Below are 20,944 nucleotides of genomic sequence, written 5' to 3' on the forward strand. Positions count from 1 at the left end.
ACTCTATACACAAGCAATATGAAAAGTCTGTAGCTGTCCCTTTCCGCGACCACTATTCGTCTCCCGCTAAATGGATAATGGAAAACACACAGGGATGTTTCTTTTATCTAATAATGGGAAGTGTGGCCAGTAGGAATCATACATAGTAAAGATAATAGATATATTACAACAGCTGTGGAGGCAGCGACGATTATTTACACACACACTCTATAAACAAGCAATATGAAAAGTCTGTAGCTGTCCCTTTCCGCGACCACTGTTCGTCTCCCGTTAAATGGATAATTGAAAACACACAGGGATGTTTCTTTTATCTAATAATGGGAAGTGTGGCCAGTAGGAGTCATACATAGTAAAGATAATAGATATATTACAACAGCTGTGGAGGCAGCGACGATTATTTACACACACACTCTATACACAAGCAATATGAAAAGTCTGTAGCTGTCCCTTTCCGCGACCACTGTTCGTCTCCCGCTAAATGGATAATGGAAAACACACAGGGGTGTTTCTTTTATCTAATAATGTGTAGTGTGGCCAGTAGGGGTCATACATAGTGCGAATAATAAATATATTGCAACAGTTGTGGAGGTACCGACGATTATTTACCCACACGCTATATACAAGCAATAGGAAAAGTCTGTAGCTGTCCCTTTCCGCGACCACTGTTCGTCTCCCGCTAAATGGATAATGGAAAACACACTGAAATGTTTCTTTTATCTAATAATGTGTAGTGTGGCCAGTAGGAGTGATGGAAAGTAAAGATAATAGATATATTACAACAGTTGTGGAGGCAGCGACGATTATTTACACACACGCTATGTACAAGTGATAGGAAAAGTCTGCAGCTGTCCCTTTCCGCGACCACTGTTCGTCTCCCGCTAAATGGATAATGGAAAACACACAGGGATGTTTCTTTTATCTAATACTGTGTAGTGTGGCCAGTAGGAGTCATACATAGTGCGAATAATAAATATATTACAACAGTTGTGCAGGTAGCGACGATTATTTACATACACTCTATACACAAGCAATATGAAAAGTCTGTACTTGTCCCTTTCCGCGACCAGTGTTCGTCTCCTGTTTAATTGATATTGGAAAACACAAAGGGATGGGGTTTTTTTATCTCATAATGTGTAGTGTGGCCAGTAGGAGTCATACATAGTAAAAATAATAGATATATTACAACAGTTGTTGAGGCAGCGACGATTATTTACACACACACTCTATACACAAGCAATATGAAAAGTCTGTAGCTGTCCCTTTCCGCGACCACTATTCGTCTCCCGCTAAATGGATAATGGAAAACACACAGGGATGTTTCTTTTATCTAATAATGGGAAGTGTGGCCAGTAGGAATCATACATAGTAAAGATAATAGATATATTACAACAGCTGTGGAGGCAGCGACGATTATTTACACACACACTCTATACACAAGCAATATGAAAAGTCTGTAGCTGTCCCTTTCCGCGACCACTGTTCGTCTCCCGTTAAATGGATAATTGAAAACACACAGGGATGTTTCTTTTATCTAATAATGGAAAGTGTGGCCAGTAGGAGTCATACGTAGTGCAAATAATAAATATATTACAACAGTTGTGGAGGCAGCGACGATTATTTACCCACACGCTATATACAAGCAATAGGAAAAGTCTGTACCTGTCCCTTTCCGCGACCACTATTCGTCTCCCGCTAAATGGATAATGGAAAACACACTGAAATGTTTCTTTTATCTAATAATGTGTAGAGTGGCCAGTAGGAGTGATGAAAAGTAAAGATAATAGATATATTACAACAGTTGTGGAGGCAGCGACGATTATTTACACACACGCTATGTACAAGTGCATGCTAGGAAAAGTCTGCAGCTGTCCCTTTCCGCGACCACTGTTCGTCTCCCGCTAAATGGATAATGGAAAACACACAGGGATGTTTCTTTTATCTAATACTGTGTAGTGTGGCCAGTAGGGGTCATACATAGTGCGAATAATAAATATATTACAACAGTTGTGGAGGTAGCGACGATTATTTACATACACTCTATACACAAGCAATATGAAAAGTCTGAACTTGTCCCTTTCCGCGACCACTGTTCGTCTCCCGCTAAATGGATAATTGAAAACACACAGGGATGTTTCTTTTATCTAATAATGGGAAGTGTGGCCAGTAGGAATCATACATAGTAAAGATAATAGATATATAACAACAGCTGTGGAGGCAGCGACGATTATTTACACACACACTCTATAAACAAGCAATATGAAAAGTCTGTAGCTGTCCCTTTCCGCGACCACTGTTCGTCTCCCGCTAAATGGATAATGGAAAACACACAGGGATGTTTCTTTTATCTAATACTGTGTAGTGTGGCCAGTAGGGGTCATACATAGTGCGAATAATAAATATATTACAACAGTTGTGGAGGCAGCGACGATTATTTACCCACACGCTATATACAAGCAATAGGAAAAGTCTGTAGCTGTCCCTTTCCGCGACCACTGTTCGTCTCCCGCTAAATGGATAATGGAAAACACACAGGGATGTTTCTTTTATCTAATACTGTGTAGTGTGGCCAGTAGGGGTCATACATAGTGCGAATAATAAATATATTACAACAGTTGTGGAGGTAGCGACGATTATTTACATACACTCTATACACAAGCAATATGAAAAGTCTGTACTTGTCCCTTTCCGCGACCACTGTTCGTCTCCCGCTAAATGGATAATGTAAAACACACAGGGGTGTTTCTTTTATCTAATACTGTGTAGTGTGGCCAGTAGGGGTCATACATAGTGCGAATAATAAATATATTGCAACAGTTGTGGAGGTACCGACGATTATTTACCCACACGCTATATACAAGCAATAGAAAAAGTCTGTAGCTGTCCCTTTCCGCGACCACTGTTCGTCTCCCGCTAAATGGATAATGGAAAACACACTGAAATGTTTCTTTTATCTAATAATGTGTAGTGTGGCCAGTAGGAGTGATGGAAAGTAAAGATAATAGATATATTACAACAGTTGTGGAGGCAGCGACGATTATTTACACACACGCTATGTACAAGTGATTGGAAAAGTCTGTAGCTGTCCCTTTCCGCGACCACTGTTCGTCTCCCGCTAAATGGATAATGGAAAACACACTGAAATGTTTCTTTTATCTAATACTGTGTAGTGTGGCCAGTAGGGGTCATACATAGTGCGAATAATAAATATATTACAACAGTTGTGCAGGTAGCGACGATTATTTACATACACTCTATACACAAGCAATATGAAAAGTCTGTACTTGTCCCTTTCCGCGACCAGTGTTCGTCTCTTGTTTAATTGATATTGGAAAACACACAGGGATGGGTTTTTTTATCTCATAATGTGTAGTGTGGCCAGTAGGAGTCATACATAGTAAAAATAATAGATATATTACAACAGTTGTTGAGGCAGCGACGATTATTTACACACACACTCTATACACAAGCAATATGAAAAGTCTGTAGCTGTCCCTTTCCGCGACCACTATTCGTCTCCCGCTAAATGGATAATGGAAAACACACAGGGATGTTTCTTTTATCTAATAATGGGAAGTGTGGCCAGTAGGAATCATACATAGTAAAGATAATAGATACATTACAACAGCTGTGGAGGCAGCGACGATTATTTACACACACACTCTATAAACAAGCAATATGAAAAGTCTGTAGCTGTCCCTTTCCGCGACCACTGTTCGTCTCCCGTTAAATGGATAATTGAAAACACACAGGGATGTTTCTTTTATCTAATAATGGGAAGTGTGGCCAGTAGGAGTCATACATAGTAAAGATAATAAATATATTACAACAGCTGTGGAGGCAGCAACGATTATTTACACAAACACTCTATACACAAGCAATATGAAAAGTCTGTAGCTGTCCCTTTCCGCGACCACTGTTCGTCTCCCGTTAAATGGATAATGGAAAACACACAGGGATGTTTCTTTTATCTAATAATGGAAAGTGTGGCCAGTAGGAGTCATACGTAGTACAAATAATAAATATATTGCAACAGTTGTGGAGGCAGCGACGATTATTTACCCACACGCTATATACAAGCAATAGGAAAAGTCTGTAGCTGTCCCTTTCCGCGACCACTGTTCGTCTCCCGCTAAATGGATAATGGAAAACACACTGAAATGTTTCTTTTATCTAATAATGTGTAGAGTGGCCAGTAGGAGTGATGAAAAGTAAAGATAATAGATATATTACAACAGTTGTGGAGGCAGCGACGATTATTTACACACACGCTATGTACAAGTGCATGATAGGAAAAGTCTGCAGCTGTCCCTTTCCGCGACCACTGTTCGTCTCCCGCTAAATGGATAATGGAAAACACACAGGGATGTTTCTTTTATCTAATACTGTGTAGTGTGGCCAGTAGGGGTCATACATAGTAAAGATAATAGATATATTACAACAGCTGTGGAGGCAGCGACGATTATTTACATACACTCTATACACAAGCAATATGAAAAGTCTGTAGCTGTCCCTTTCCGCGACCACTGTTCGTCTCCCGCTAAATGGATAATGGAAAACACGCAGGGGTGTTTCTTTTATCTAATAATGTGTAGTGTGGCCAGTAGGGGTCATACATAGTGCGAATAATAAATATATTGCAACAGTTGTGGAGGTACCGACGATTATTTACCCACACGCTATATACAAGCAATAGGAAAAGTCTGTAGCTGTCCCTTTCCGCGACCACTGTTCGTCTCCCGCTAAATGGATAATGGAAAACACACTGAAATGTTTCTTTTATCTAATAATGTGTAGTGTGGCCAGTAGGAGTGATGGAAAGTAAAGATAATAGATATATTACAACAGTTGTGGAGGCAGCGACGATTATTTACACACACGCTATGTACAAGTGATAGGAAAAGTCTGCAGCTGTCCCTTTCCGCGACCACTGTTCGTCTCCCGCTAAATGGATAATGGAAAACACACAGGGATGTTTCTTTTATCTAATACTGTGCAGTGTGGCCAGTAGGGGTCATACATAGTGCGAATAATAAATATATTACAACAGTTGTGGAGGCAGCGACGATTATTTACCCACACGCTATACACAAGCAATAGGAAAAGTCTGTACTTGTCCCTTTCCGCGACCAGTGTTCGTCTCCTGTTTAATTGATATTGGAAAACACACAGGGATGGTTTTTTTTATCTCATAATGTGTAGTGTGGCCAGTAGGAGTCATACATAGTAAAAATAATAGATATATTACAACAGTTGTTGAGGCAGCGACGATTATTTACACACACACTCTATACACAAGCAATATGAAAAGTCTGTAGCTGTCCCTTTCCGCGACCACTATTCGTCTCCCGCTAAATGGATAATGGAAAACACACAGGGATGTTTCTTTTATCTAATAATGGGAAGTGTGGCCAGTAGGAATCATACATAGTAAAGATAATAGATACATTACAACAGCTGTGGAGGCAGCGACGATTATTTACACACACACTCTATAAACAAGCAATATGAAAAGTCTGTAGCTGTCCCTTTCCGCGACCACTGTTCGTCTCCCGTTAAATGGATAATTGAAAACACACAGGGATGTTTCTTTTATCTAATAATGGGAAGTGTGGCCAGTAGGAGTCATACATAGTAAAGATAATAAATATATTACAACAGCTGTGGAGGCAGCAACGATTATTTACACAAACACTCTATACACAAGCAATATGAAAAGTCTGTAGCTGTCCCTTTCCGCGACCACTGTTCGTCTCCCGTTAAATGGATAATGGAAAACACACAGGGATGTTTCTTTTATCTAATAATGGAAAGTGTGGCCAGTAGGAGTCATACGTAGTGCGAATAATAAATATATTGCAACAGTTGTGGAGGTACCGACGATTATTTACCCACACGCTATATACAAGCAATAGAAAAAGTCTGTAGCTGTCCCTTTCCGCGACCACTGTTCGTCTCCCGCTAAATGGATAATGGAAAACACACTGAAATGTTTCTTTTATCTAATAATGTGTAGAGTGGCCAGTAGGAGTGATGAAAAGTAAAGATAATAGATATATTACAACAGTTGTGGAGGCAGCGACGATTATTTACACACACGCTATGTACAAGTGCATGCTAGGAAAAGTCTGCAGCTGTCCCTTTCCGCGACCACTGTTCGTCTCCCGCTAAATGGATAATGGAAAACACACAGGGATGTTTCTTTTATCTAATACTGTGTAGTGTGGCCAGTAGGGGTCATACATAGTGCGAATAATAAATATATTACAACAGTTGTGGAGGTAGCGACGATTATTTACATACACTCTATACACAAGCAATATGAAAAGTCTGAACTTGTCCCTTTCCGCGACCACTGTTCGTCTCCCGCTAAATGGATAATTGAAAACACACAGGGATGTTTCTTTTATCTAATAATGGGAAGTGTGGCCAGTAGGAATCATACATAGTAAAGATAATAGATATATAACAACAGCTGTGGAGGCAGCGACGATTATTTACACACACACTCTATAAACAAGCAATATGAAAAGTCTGTACCTGTCCCATTCCGCGACCACTGTTCGTCTCCCGCTAAATGGATAATGGAAAACACACAGGGATGTTTCTTTTATCTAATACTGTGTAGTGTGGCCAGTAGGGGTCATACATAGTGCGAATAATAAATATATTACAACAGTTGTGGAGGCAGCGACGATTATTTACCCACACGCTATATACAAGCAATAGGAAAAGTCTGTAGCTGTCCCTTTCCGCGACCACTGTTCGTCTCCCGCTAAATGGATAATGGAAAACACACAGGGATGTTTCTTTTATCTAATACTGTGTAGTGTGGCCAGTAGGGGTCAAACATAGTGCGAATAATAAATATATTACAACAGTTGTGGAGGTAGCGACGATTATTTACATACACTCTATACACAAGCAATATGAAAAGTCTGTACTTGTCCCTTTCCGCGACCACTGTTCGTCTCCCGCTAAATGGATAATGTAAAACACACAGGGGTGTTTCTTTTATCTAATAATGTGTAGTGTGGCCAGTAGGGGTCATACATAGTGCGAATAATAAATATATTGCAACAGTTGTGGAGGTACCGACGATTATTTACCCACACGCTATATACAAGCAATAGAAAAAGTCTGTAGCTGTCCCTTTCCGCGACCACTGTTCGTCTCCCGCTAAATGGATAATGGAAAACACACTGAAATGTTTCTTTTATCTAATAATGTGTAGTGTGGCCAGTAGGAGTGATGGAAAGTAAAGATAATAGATATATTACAACAGTTGTGGAGGCAGCGACGATTATTTACACACACGCTATGTACAAGTGATTGGAAAAGTCTGCAGCTGTCCCTTTCCGCGACCACTGTTCGTCTCCCGCTAAATGGATAATGGAAAACACACTGAAATGTTTCTTTTATCTAATACTGTGTAGTGTGGCCAGTAGGGGTCATACATAGTAAAGATAATAAATATATTACAACAGCTGTGGAGGCAGCAACGATTATTTACACACACACTCTATACACAAGCAATATGAAAAGTCTGTAGCTGTCCCTTTCCGCGACCACTGTTCGTCTCCCGTTAAATGGATAATGGAAAACACACAGGGATGTTTCTTTTATCTAATAATGGAAAGTGTGGCCAGTAGGAGTCATACGTAGTACAAATAATAAATATATTACAACAGTTGTGGAGGCAGCGACGATTATTTACCCACACGCTATATACAAGCAATAGGAAAAGTCTGTAGCTGTCCCTTTCCGCGACCACTGTTCGTCTCCCGCTAAATGGATAATGGAAAACACACTGAAATGTTTCTTTTATCTAATAATGTGTAGAGTGGCCAGTAGGAGTGATGAAAAGTAAAGATAATAGATATATTACAACAGTTGTGGAGGCAGCGACGATTATTTACACACACGCTATGTACAAGTGCATGATAGGAAAAGTCTGCAGCTGTCCCTTTCCGCGACCACTGTTCGTCTCCCGCTAAATGGATAATGGAAAACACACAGGGATGTTTCTTTTATCTAATACTGTGTAGTGTGGCCAGTAGGGGTCATACATAGTAAAGATAATAGATATATTACAACAGCTGTGGAGGCAGCGACGATTATTTACATACACTCTATACACAAGCAATATGAAAAGTCTGTAGCTGTCTCTTTCCGCGACCACTGTTCGTCTCCCGCTAAATGGATAATGGAAAACACGCAGGGGTGTTTCTTTTATCTAATAATGTGTAGTGTGGCCAGTAGGGGTCATACATAGTGCGAATAATAAATATATTGCAACAGTTGTGGAGGTACCGACGATTATTTACCCACACGCTATATACAAGCAATAGGAAAAGTCTGTAGCTGTCCCTTTCCGCGACCACTGTTCGTCTCCCGCTAAATGGATAATGGAAAACACACTGAAATGTTTCTTTTATCTAATAATGTGTAGTGTGGCCAGTAGGAGTGATGGAAAGTAAAGATAATAGATATATTACAACAGTTGTGGAGGCAGCGACGATTATTTACACACACGCTATGTACAAGTGATAGGAAAAGTCTGCAGCTGTCCCTTTCCGCGACCACTGTTCGTCTCCCGCTAAATGGATAATGGAAAACACACAGGGATGTTTCTTTTATCTAATACTGTGCAGTGTGGTCAGTAGGGGTCATACATAGTGCGAATAATAAATATATTACAACAGTTGTGCAGGTAGCGACGAGTATTTACATACACTCTATACACAAGCAATATGAAAAGTCTGTACTTGTCCCTTTCCGCGACCAGTGTTCGTCTCCTGTTTAATTGATATTGGAAAACACACAGGGATGGGGTTTTTTATCTCATAATGTGTAGTGTGGCCAGTAGGAGTCATACATAGTAAAAATAATAGATATATTACAACAGTTGTTGAGGCAGCGACGATTATTTACACACACACTCTATACACAAGCAATATGAAAAGTCTGTAGCTGTCCCTTTCCGCGACCACTATTCGTCTCCCGCTAAATGGATAATGGAAAACACACAGGGATGTTTCTTTTATCTAATAATGGGAAGTGTGGCCAGTAGGAGTCATACATAGTAAAGATAATAAATATATTACAACAGCTGTGGAGGCAGCAACGATTATTTACACACACACTCTATACACAAGCAATAGGAAAAGTCTGTAGCTGTCCCTTTCCGCGACCACTGTTCGTCTCCCGTTAAATGGATAATGGAAAACACACAGGGATGTTTCTTTTATCTAATAATGGAAAGTGTGGCCAGTAGGAGTCATACGTAGTACAAATAATAAATATATTACAACAGTTGTGGAGGCAGCGACGATTATTTACCCACACGCTATATACAAGCAATAGGAAAAGTCTGTAGCTGTCCCTTTCCGCGACCACTGTTCGTCTCCCGCTAAATGGATAATTGAAAACACACAGGGATGTTTCTTTTATCTAATAATGTGTAGTGTGGCCAGTAGGGGTCATACATAGTGCGAATAATAAATATATTACAACAGTTGTGGAGGTAGCGACGATTATTTACATACACTCTATACACAAGCAATATGAAAAGTCTGTACTTGTCCCTTTCCGCGACCACTGTTCGTCTCCCGCTAAATGGATAATGTAAAACACACAGGGGTGTTTCTTTTATCTAATAATGTGTAGTGTGGCCAGTAGGGGTCATACATAGTGCGAATAATAAATATATTGCAACAGTTGTGGAGGTACCGACGATTATTTACCCACACGCTATATACAAGCAATAGAAAAAGTCTGTAGCTGTCCCTTTCCGCGACCACTGTTCGTCTCCCGCTAAATGGATAATGGAAAACACACTGAAATGTTTCTTTTATCTAATAATGTGTAGTGTGGCCAGTAGGAGTGATGGAAAGTAAAGATAATAGATATATTACAACAGTTGTGGAGGCAGCGACGATTATTTACACACACGCTATGTACAAGTGATAGGAAAAGTCTGCAGCTGTCCCTTTCCGCGACCACTGTTCGTCTCCCGCTAAATGGATAATGGAAAACACACAGGGATGTTTCTTTTATCTAATACTGTGTAGTGTGGCCAGTAGGGGTCATACATAGTGCGAATAATAAATATATTACAACAGTTGTGCAGGTAGCGACGATTATTTACATACACTCTATACACAAGCAATATGAAAAGTCTGTACTTGTCCCTTTCCGCGACCAGTGTTCGTCTCCTGTTTAATTGATATTGGAAAACACACAGGGATGGGTTTTTTTATCTCATAATGTGTAGTGTGGCCAGTAGGGGTCATACATAGTAAAAATAATAGATATATTACAACAGTTGTTGAGGCAGCGACGATTATTTACACACACACTCTATACACAAGCAATATGAAAAGTCTGTAGCTGTCCCTTTCCGCGACCACTATTCGTCTCCCGCTAAATGGATAATGGAAAACACACAGGGATGTTTCTTTTATCTAATAATGGGAAGTGTGGCCAGTAGGAGTCATACATAGTAAAGATAATAAATATATTACAACAGCTGTGGAGGCAGCAACGATTATTTACACACACACTCTATACACAAGCAATAGGAAAAGTCTGTAGCTGTCCCTTTCCGCGACCACTGTTCGTCTCCCGTTAAATGGATAATGGAAAACACACAGGGATGTTTCTTTTATCTAATAATGGAAAGTGTGGCCAGTAGGAGTCATACGTAGTACAAATAATAAATATATTACAACAGTTGTGGAGGCAGCGACGATTATTTACCCACACGCTATATACAAGCAATAGGAAAAGTCTGTAGCTGTCCCTTTCCGCGACCACTGTTCGTCTCCCGCTAAATGGATGATGGAAAACACACTGAAATGTTTCTTTTATCTAATAATGTGTAGAGTGGCCAGTAGGAGTGATGAAAAGTAAAGATAATAGATATATTACAACAGTTGTGGAGGCAGCGACGATTATTTACACACACGCTATGTACAAGTGCATGATAGGAAAAGTCTGCAGCTGTCCCTTTCCGCGACCACTATTCGTCTCCCGCTAAATGGATAATGGAAAACACACAGGGATGTTTCTTTTATCTAATACTGTGTAGTGTGGCCAGTAGGGGTCATACATAGTAAAGATAATAGATATATTACAACAGCTGTGGAGGCAGCGACGATTATTTACATACACTCTATACACAAGCAATATGAAAAGTCTGTAGCTGTCCCTTTCCGCGACCACTGTTCGTCTCCCGCTAAATGGATAATGGAAAACACACAGGGATGTTTCTTTTATCTAATACTGTGTAGTGTGGCCAGTAGGGGTCATACATAGTAAAGATAATAGATATATTACAACAGCTGTGGAGGCAGCGACGATTATTTACATACACTCTATACACAAGCAATATGAAAAGTCTGTAGCTGTCCCTTTCCGCGACCACTGTTCGTCTCCCGCTAAATGGATGTTTGAAAACACACAGGGATGTTTCTTTTATCTAATACTGTGCAGTGTGGCCAGTAGGGGTCATACATAGTGCGAATAATAAATATATTACAACAGTTGTGGAGGCAGCGACGATTATTTACCCACACGCTATACACAAGCAATAGGAAAAGTCTGTACTTGTCCCTTTCCGCGACCAGTGTTCGTCTCCTGTTTAATTGATATTGGAAAACACACAGGGATGGTTTTTTTTATCTCATAATGTGTAGTGTGGCCAGTAGGAGTCATACATAGTAAAAATAATAGATATATTACAACAGTTGTTGAGGCAGCGACGATTATTTACACACACACTCTATACACAAGCAATATGAAAAGTCTGTAGCTGTCCCTTTCCGCGACCACTATTCGTCTCCCGCTAAATGGATAATGGAAAACACACAGGGATGTTTCTTTTATCTAATAATGGGAAGTGTGGCCAGTAGGAATCATACATAGTAAAGATAATAGATACATTACAACAGCTGTGGAGGCAGCGACGATTATTTACACACACACTCTATAAACAAGCAATATGAAAAGTCTGTAGCTGTCCCTTTCCGCGACCACTGTTCGTCTCCCGTTAAATGGATAATTGAAAACACACAGGGATGTTTCTTTTATCTAATAATGGGAAGTGTGGCCAGTAGGAGTCATACATAGTAAAGATAATAAATATATTACAACAGCTGTGGAGGCAGCAACGATTATTTACACAAACACTCTATACACAAGCAATATGAAAAGTCTGTAGCTGTCCCTTTCCGCGACCACTGTTCGTCTCCCGTTAAATGGATAATGGAAAACACACAGGGATGTTTCTTTTATCTAATAATGGAAAGTGTGGCCAGTAGGAGTCATACGTAGTGCGAATAATAAATATATTGCAACAGTTGTGGAGGTACCGACGATTATTTACCCACACGCTATATACAAGCAATAGAAAAAGTCTGTAGCTGTCCCTTTCCGCGACCACTGTTCGTCTCCCGCTAAATGGATAATGGAAAACACACTGAAATGTTTCTTTTATCTAATAATGTGTAGAGTGGCCAGTAGGAGTGATGAAAAGTAAAGATAATAGATATATTACAACAGCTGTGGAGGCAGCGACGATTATTTACACACACACTCTATAAACAAGCAATATGAAAAGTCTGTAGCTGTCCCTTTCCGCGACCACTGTTCGTCTCCCGTTAAATGGATAATTGAAAACACACAGGGATGTTTCTTTTATCTAATAATGTGTAGTGTGGCCAGTAGGGGTCATACATAGTGCGAATAATAAATATATTGCAACAGTTGTGGAGGTACCGACGATTATTTACCCACACGCTATATACAAGCAATATGAAAAGTCTGTAGCTGTCCCTTTCCGCGACCACTGTTCGTCTCCCGCTAAATGGATAATGGAAAACACACTGAAATGTTTCTTTTATCTAATAATGTGTAGTGTGGCCAGTAGGAGTGATGGAAAGTAAAGATAATAGATATATTACAACAGTTGTGGAGGCAGCGACGATTATTTACACACACGCTATGTACAAGTGATAGGAAAAGTCTGTAGCTGTCCCTTTCCGCGACCACTGTTCGTCTCCCGCTAAATGGATAATGGAAAACACACAGGGATGTTTCTTTTATCTAATACTGTGTAGTGTGGCCAGTAGGAGTCATACATAGTAAAAATAATAAATATATTACAACAGTTGTGCAGGTAGCGACGATTATTTACATACACTCTACACACAAGCAATATGAAAAGTCTGTACTTGTCCCTTTCCGCGACCAGTGTTCGTCTCCTGTTTAATTGATATTGGAAAACACACAGGGATGGGTTTTTTTATCTCATAATGTGTAGTGTGGCCAGTAGGAGTCACACATAGTAAAAATAATAGATATATTACAACAGTTGTTGAGGCAGCGACGATTATTTACACACACACTCTATACACAAGCAATATGAAAAGTCTGTAGCTGTCCCTTTCCGCGACCACTGTTCGTCTCCTGTTTAATTGATATTGGAAAACACACAGGGATGTTTCTTTTATCTAATAATGGGAAGTGTGGCCAGTAGGAATCATACATAGTAAAGATAATAGATATATTACAACAGCTGTGGAGGCAGCGACGATTATTTACACACACACTCTATAAACAAGCAATATGAAAAGTCTGTAGCTGTCCCTTTCCGCGACCACTGTTCGTCTCCCGTTAAATGGATAATTGAAAACACACAGGGATGTTTCTTTTATCTAATAATGGGAAGTGTGGCCAGTAGGAGTCATACATAGTAAAGATAATAAATATATTACAACTGTTGTGGAGGCAGCGACGATTATTTACCCAGACGCTATATACAAGCAATAGGAATAGTCTGTAGCTGTCCCTTTCCGCGACCACTGTTCGTCTCCCGCTAAATGGATAATGGAAAACACACTGAAATGTTTCTTTTATCTAATAATGTGTAGAGTGGCCAGTAGGAGTGATGAAAAGTAAAGATAATAGATATATTACAACAGTTGTGGAGGCAGCGACGATTATTTACACACACGCTATGTACAAGTGCATGATAGGAAAAGTCTGCAGCTGTCCCTTTCCGCGACCACTGTTCGTCTCCCGCTAAATGGATAATGGAAAACACACAGGGATGTTTCTTTTATCTAATACTGTGTAGTGTGGCCAGTAGGGGTCATACATAGTGCGAATAATAAATATATTACAACAGTTGTGGAGGTAGCGACGATTATTTACATACACTCTTTACACAAGCAATATGAAAAGTCTGTACTTGTCCCTTTCCGCGACCACTGTTCGTCTCCCGCTAAATGGATAATGTAAAACAAACAGGGATGTTTCTTTTATCTAATAATGGGAAGTGTGGCCAGTAGGAATCATACATAGTAAAGATAATAGATATATTACAACAGCTGTGGAGGCAGCGACGATTATTTACACACACACTCTATACACAAGCAATATGAAAAGTCTGTAGCTGTCCCTTTCCGCGACCACTGTTCGTCTCCCGTTAAATGGATAATTGAAAACACACAGGGATGTTTCTTTTATCTAATAATGTGTAGTGTGGCCAGTAGGGGTCATACATAGTGCGAATAATAAATATATTACAACAATTGTGGAGGCAGCGACGATTATTTACCCACACGCTATATACAAGCAATAGGAAAAGTCTGTAGCTGTCCCTTTCCGCGACCACTGTTCGTCTCCCGCTAAATGGATAATGGAAAACACACTGAAATGTTTCTTTTATCTAATAATGTGTAGTGTGGCCAGTAGGAGTCATACATAGTAAAGATAATAGATATATTACAACAGCTGTGGAGGCAGCGACGATTATTTACACACACGCTATGTACAAGTGATAGGAAAAGTCTGCAGCTGTCCCTTTCCGCGACCACTGTTCGTCTCCCGCTAAATGGATAATGGAAAACACACAGGGATGTTTCTTTTATCTAATACTGTGTAGTGTGGCCAGTAGGGGTCATACATAGTGCGAATAATAAATATATTACAACAGTTGTGGAGGTAGCGACGATTATTTACATACACTCTATACACAAGCAATATGAAAAGTCTGTACTTGTCCCTTTCCGCGACCACTGTTCGTCTCCCGCTAAATGGATAATGTAAAACACACAGGGATGTTTCTTTTAACTAATAATGTGTAGAGTGACCAGTAGGGGTCATACATATAAATATATATATATATATACATTACAACAGTTGTGGAGGTAGCGACGATTATTTACACACACGCTACACAAGGATGTTTCCTTTATATGATAATGTGCAGTGTGACATGTCAGTGGCGTAAATATAAAAAACATATTTGTATTATAATAGTTGTGGGGTAGTGGGGTTATTGTTCCCACACCAGGCAACATGAACAGTCTGTAGTTGTCCCTTTCCCAGACCAATATAATTATTTGATCACTGTGTTCGGTTCTTCGCTCAGGATGCTGTACGGGGTACCTTGACTTTACTGAGGGTTTATTGAGAATCACATGTTAAGTAAGGATAAGAATTTATGGATGAACAACTTATTTATTACAATTAAGAGCGACTTTTCGGTGTAGGTTCTAAAGCCGTTATCAAAGTGATATACAGAGCCTGGTTGACAAGTATATACAAGTCGGAAGCAATGTTTATACAGTAGAGTAGATATTGTTATACTGGAGTAGAGAATCCTGTTATGTATATACAAGGCCATTCGTGCAACAAGTTGTCCCAGTTTCCCAGACCAATGCCCGTCCCCCGTACAAATAATAATTGTATAATACTAGTTATGGGGGTATTGTGGCGATGATTTTCCCACAGCCAATGCAAGGCAATAGGAACAGTGTGCAGTTGTTCCTTTCCCAGACCAATGTTCGCGCCCCGTATAAAATAATATGAAACATACGCAATGCTCTTTTTTCATAATAATGTGTAAGAGTGACGTTTCAGTGGACCGAATAAAAAAGCACTGTATTATACCCATTGTAGGGGTAGCCATGAGGATTTTTACATATCTAAAAAAGGCAATATGAAGACTCTGTAGTTGTCACTTTCCCAGACCAACGTACGCCTCTCGTTTAATTGATGGGGAAAATACACAAGGATGTTTCTTTTATATAATAGTAATGTGTAGAGTGACCAGTCAGTGGCTTGAGTATACAAAAAATAATTGTATTAAACTAGTTGTAGGGGTAGCGGCGATGATTTACGCACACGCTATATACAAGGCAATATGAAGAGTCTGTAGTTGTCTGTAGTTGTTTATAAAATAACGAAAATACGCAAAGCTCTATTTCATAACCTATGTGTAGGGTGGCTACAAAGAATACATTCTGAAGAACGTTGACTAGATTAAAGTGAGTCAGCATAAATGGCACTGGATTCGAATATGCCAAAGCATGTATTTTTCCATATTTTTTATCTGTGAATTCGACGATATAGGATATAGTGGTAAAGCTTATGTTAAGTCGAGATTCCCCTTTGATAGAAATTATTTAAATCCGATTGTCAAAAGAAAATATTGTATAAAAAAAGTGAGCTAACCAGTTTAAACATATCTGTTTACCTCTCTGATGACTTGATAGCAAAAAATAAGGGATCAGAGTAAATTAAAGTGGCCTGTGTTCTGAAAAGAAAGTTCGGCTATCGTTTGTCAGCTATATTTGTGAGATTGCGAGAATGTGTATAATGAATATGTATGTATATGTCCGTTCTAGTACCTAGACAAACGGATTTTACAAACATGCATGTATTTATTAGTTTAGGGTAGTGTGATACATTACCACGATGTCTAAAGAGACTGAATCAAACCACAGATGATCTCAATCGTCACCTCATTAACAGTACAGATAAAAAAAATAATGGCTTTAAATGTGTTAAAATTGAGTGAGCTTGATCGAGTAAGTATATATACATATTATATATAAAAGAATACTGCGTTCATAATATTTATTCAGACAAAAATGTATGGAATTGTTATAATTTGACTGGGATTTGTCTATAGATAGCCGCGCATTTCGTATTGTCGTGCGGAAGCTTAAATACAGTATAGTTGAACTACACGCGCGAGTATAACAGGCATACCTCTCGATAAACGTAGCTCTGAGGCCTGGTCTGGGAAAGGGACGTATACTGACTCGACCAAAGTTTAATCTGCAGTCGAAAGTTGATGTCTCTTTTGTTTTCAAGAATTTATAAATATGATAATATATCAATAAATGAGTACATATTTACATATAGTATTAGTATGAATAAAGAATGTGTTTAGAAATGCTTAGAAACATAACATACAGAAAACGCTTTGTGACATACATTCCGCCTTACACTTTTATAAGAAACTCAATGACATTAACTCTTCCGGAGGAGATTGTTTACATTTTTCATCCCTTTTGCAGAAATGTATAAGTATGTCTGTGTTACATTCTTGTTAATTTGTGAACATCTTTGAACTGATGTATAAATAAGCATCAGTATTTTTTTTAAATCAGGTAGATCAAGTCCAGTACGCACCAACAGAGACCATTGGCGATTTAGCCAGATAGGCAATTATAAAAGTTTTATATTTACAATAGGCCCTAATTTTTCTTGTTTTATATGTAACCTGCCTCTTAAAAGCAATTTTATATCAGTGTAGAATTTTGTATCCACCTCAAGGTACATTCAGTAAAACTCTCATTGTATGCAATGCCATGTATTGAGGAGATAAACCTTGGTACTTGATTCTTAAACGTAATTATATAGGTTCATGTCCAACACCAGTATTGTCAGATCAGAGATTTTTGGACATCATACTTTTTCGGACAGCCATGGTTATCCGATTACTCGCGCTTAACAAGAGGTGTGGTGTCACACAGACGTATAAATACTCAGATGATGACTCATTTTTAAGATAAACCCGTCTTTTAGAAGTTTTACAGCTGTTCTTGTGATGGGTGCAGGATAAAACGGCACCTCAGCAAAACATCACGGATTTCTCTGGCAAAAACAGCATCGCATTTGGCGAAAACGGCTACTATGTGACAGGCGAAAACGGCACCTCTACTTTTAATAATGCTAAGAACGATTTTTGTAGTAATATATATATATGGTTTATTTACATGGTCACAGTTATGGGTAGAATAGGTCTTCAGCAACCCATACTTGCCGTAAAAGGCGACTATGCTTGTTGTAAAAGGGGACTAACGGGATCGGGTAGTCAGACTCGCTGACTTGGTTGATACATGTCATCGATCCCAAAAGCGTGGATCGATGCTCATGATATTAATCACTGGATTGTCTAGTCCAGACTCGATTATTTACAGACTGCCGTCATATAGCTGGAATATTGCTGTGTGCGGCGTTAAACAACCAACCAACCAACCACAGTTATCACATGATACAGCATGTGGTTTTTTTCTGACATTCTTCTCACATGCAACACATCGAAAGGCCATTGTGAATAATTGTGATCTGACAGCACCATGTTAGGCCTCTTAAATACAATTTCAGCTTAAATTGAGTAAAGGTACTTAAAACTTCAAAGCATATAGTGTTTTCACAGTAAGTTAACTGCACCTCCCAATCAGAGTCGGCGAGTAAATTGGAGTAGGGGTCTAATTTCTTACTTGTTTTATTTCACAATTTCACAATTATTTGTGTTTTGTAAGAGACGATGTGAGTTTAATTTCTATTATTTTTTTCAAAGCATGTTATGTTTTCACAATAAGTTGAGTTGCGTATAAGCTAAGTTGGATTATAGTTGGAGTAGAAGCTAATTTCTAATGTAAACTTGTTTTAACATCTCACAATTATTGGTGTTTGCAAGTTACCATGTAAGTTATATATTTTATTTGACCAAGGTAACAAAAAATAAGGTGCCGTTTTCGCCAGGCAATAGTAGCCGTTTTCGCTTGAGTCGAGGTGCCGTTTTCGCCAATCGGTGACGTTTTGCTGAGGTGTCGTTTTCGCTATAACCCCTTGTGATTAACGAGAAAATTACAAATGTTTCTTGAGCGTCTGAAAACCCATAACACAGGGATAAATTTAGTAGTAGTAGATCAGCCATCTTTTTAATTCTTTCATCACCATGCATGCATATACTATTTTAGTGGTTTGGCCACATCAGTCTATCACAGTAGTAAACATCTATGAACTGATTCACTACAGGCCTTCCTCCCCATTTAAAGGCCCATCTGTCAAACTTTCTGAAGCATTGTTTGCAAACGATAGCCAATAACCTCCAAGCTTACTCGTCTCTGCTCAGCTTATTCCGCAAAAGAAGTTTCTGCTCTAGTAACTACACTGCCGGTGTAGGCTTATCACGTGACCAGCCTTTTCTCGTTGTTTATCAACAAACACACCTTTTCTGAAATAAGAACTGACAGGCCTAATGCAAGTCTTTAGGTGTGCTTTACGTATTGTTTTCCATAATTATATAGATAGGTTACTACAACTGTGAGAGTGACAATGACAATATAGATTTACACATAGCTCACCTTAGGGCTTCCATGACAGCATGTCGAGACGTACAACCAGTGTAGACAAAGGACAAGCACGCATATGGAAATAGCTTTTCAAGTTTTTGGATATTTTCTCAATGAAAGTTAAACAGGTGAAAAACATATGCAATATCTTAATGGACTGTGTAAGATTTGACAATGTGGCAGAGGTATTATGCTGGCCGCAAGGAATTCTGGTTAGGAAAGTGTTCTGCAACGTGATTGGCGTTAGACAGACAAGGCATTTACGTTGTAGTCTAGGCTTTGAAAAGAATTTCAGATGGCCTCTCAGTCGCCAGTCATAGCCTGATAAAATTTCAATTTGAGAGATGGTATGTTTAAGATGACAGATTTTTGACCGCAAGAAATGTTTCATAATTTCACAATTAGAAAGTAAATGGCAAGGATATGTCCTACTTACAGTATCCATAGCATGGCCATCAAAAATCATAATTCTAATAATAATTCTGAGCAGTATATGTCTATGCATCATACTTTCTGTATCTTAGTGAAATGCTGCCAGGAGCTATAGTGACTTAGTCAAATGCTTTACTTATCGCAATATTAATAAAGGTGTATTGGCCATTGTGAACTGATTAAAGGCTGTCCAAATCGAAATTTGTGTTTTGTTTATTTGACTTATTGACTTTTGCAATTTTCGAGTATTATGCACAGTCAAATATTTTTTCGACTCGTCTCAGATACAGTCAGCTGAGAACTTGTGAGCTGAGAACTTGGACAAAACACTGATTTCGATTCCAATCAAACTGGCAATTAGTATTTTGTAACTCATCCGTAAGAAAATCACACACTATGTATTGCAATACAGTTCAACCCTATATTATGTATATGGGCCAAAGGCCTTCAATACAAATAACCCCTTTTTACACCATTGCAGGAAACCATTTCCCCTACAATGTGACTGAGGTGTAGCCAACTGATTGGGAGGCATCTACAGTAGACTATCAAGATGTATTCTGAGTGGGCCTCGCTTCAGGAGGAGATCCAGTGTGACAAGGGCAACCAGTCTGTGCTCCACAAGTTCCCGGCTCAAGTAGGGCGAGATGTGGCCTGCAGTGTGGTCCGCCATATATCAGGGAACCTCAGCATCGCTGCTGCCAACGATGAACCCAGCAGTCTGCAGGATGACAAGGACATCAAGTGGACCATGGAGGTATTGTTTGGGTGTTATTAAAGGGAGTCCTTGGTCTTTGACTGCTGTAGCATAGTATTATTGTGAGTGAGTTGGGTTTAACGCCGCTTTGAACAGTATTCCAGTTATATCAAGGCGTGTCAGCTCAATGTGGGAGGAAAGCTTGAAGTGATGCAGGTCTCAGACGTTTACCACTTCGGTGAAACCCGCAAGCACGGGTATGGTGCTGACAAACCTAGAAAGATAATTGGGGTGAACCAGGATTTGAACCCACAATCATAGGTTTCTGGCGTGGCCAAGGCACACAACTCTGCACAGCGACGACCTTAGACGACTG

At 39.3% G+C, this 20,944-nt stretch overlaps 1 protein-coding gene across 4 annotated transcripts in view; it reads left to right on the forward strand.

Annotated features, from left to right (window-relative positions):
* Positions 1 to 17,314: 17,314 nt before the first annotated feature.
* LOC124146087 (ral GTPase-activating protein subunit beta-like) overlaps positions 17,315 to 20,944 on the forward strand; it is an 82,390-nt gene continuing 78,760 nt past the window's right edge. For all 4 annotated transcript variants that reach the window (XM_046516167.2, XM_046516175.2, XM_048402858.1 and 1 more), the window contains exons 1-2: positions 17,315 to 17,382; positions 20,353 to 20,628. In XM_046516167.2, the coding sequence (XP_046372123.1) occupies positions 20,425 to 20,628 (204 nt within the window). In that variant the 5' untranslated portion in view covers positions 17,315 to 17,382; positions 20,353 to 20,424. The remainder of the gene's footprint in view (positions 17,383 to 20,352; positions 20,629 to 20,944) is intronic.

Source organism: Haliotis rufescens, unplaced genomic scaffold (assembly GCF_023055435.1).
Source record: "Haliotis rufescens isolate VD_foot unplaced genomic scaffold, xgHalRufe1.0.p SCAF_3, whole genome shotgun sequence".
NCBI classification, from domain to species: Eukaryota; Metazoa; Mollusca; class Gastropoda; order Lepetellida; family Haliotidae; genus Haliotis; species Haliotis rufescens.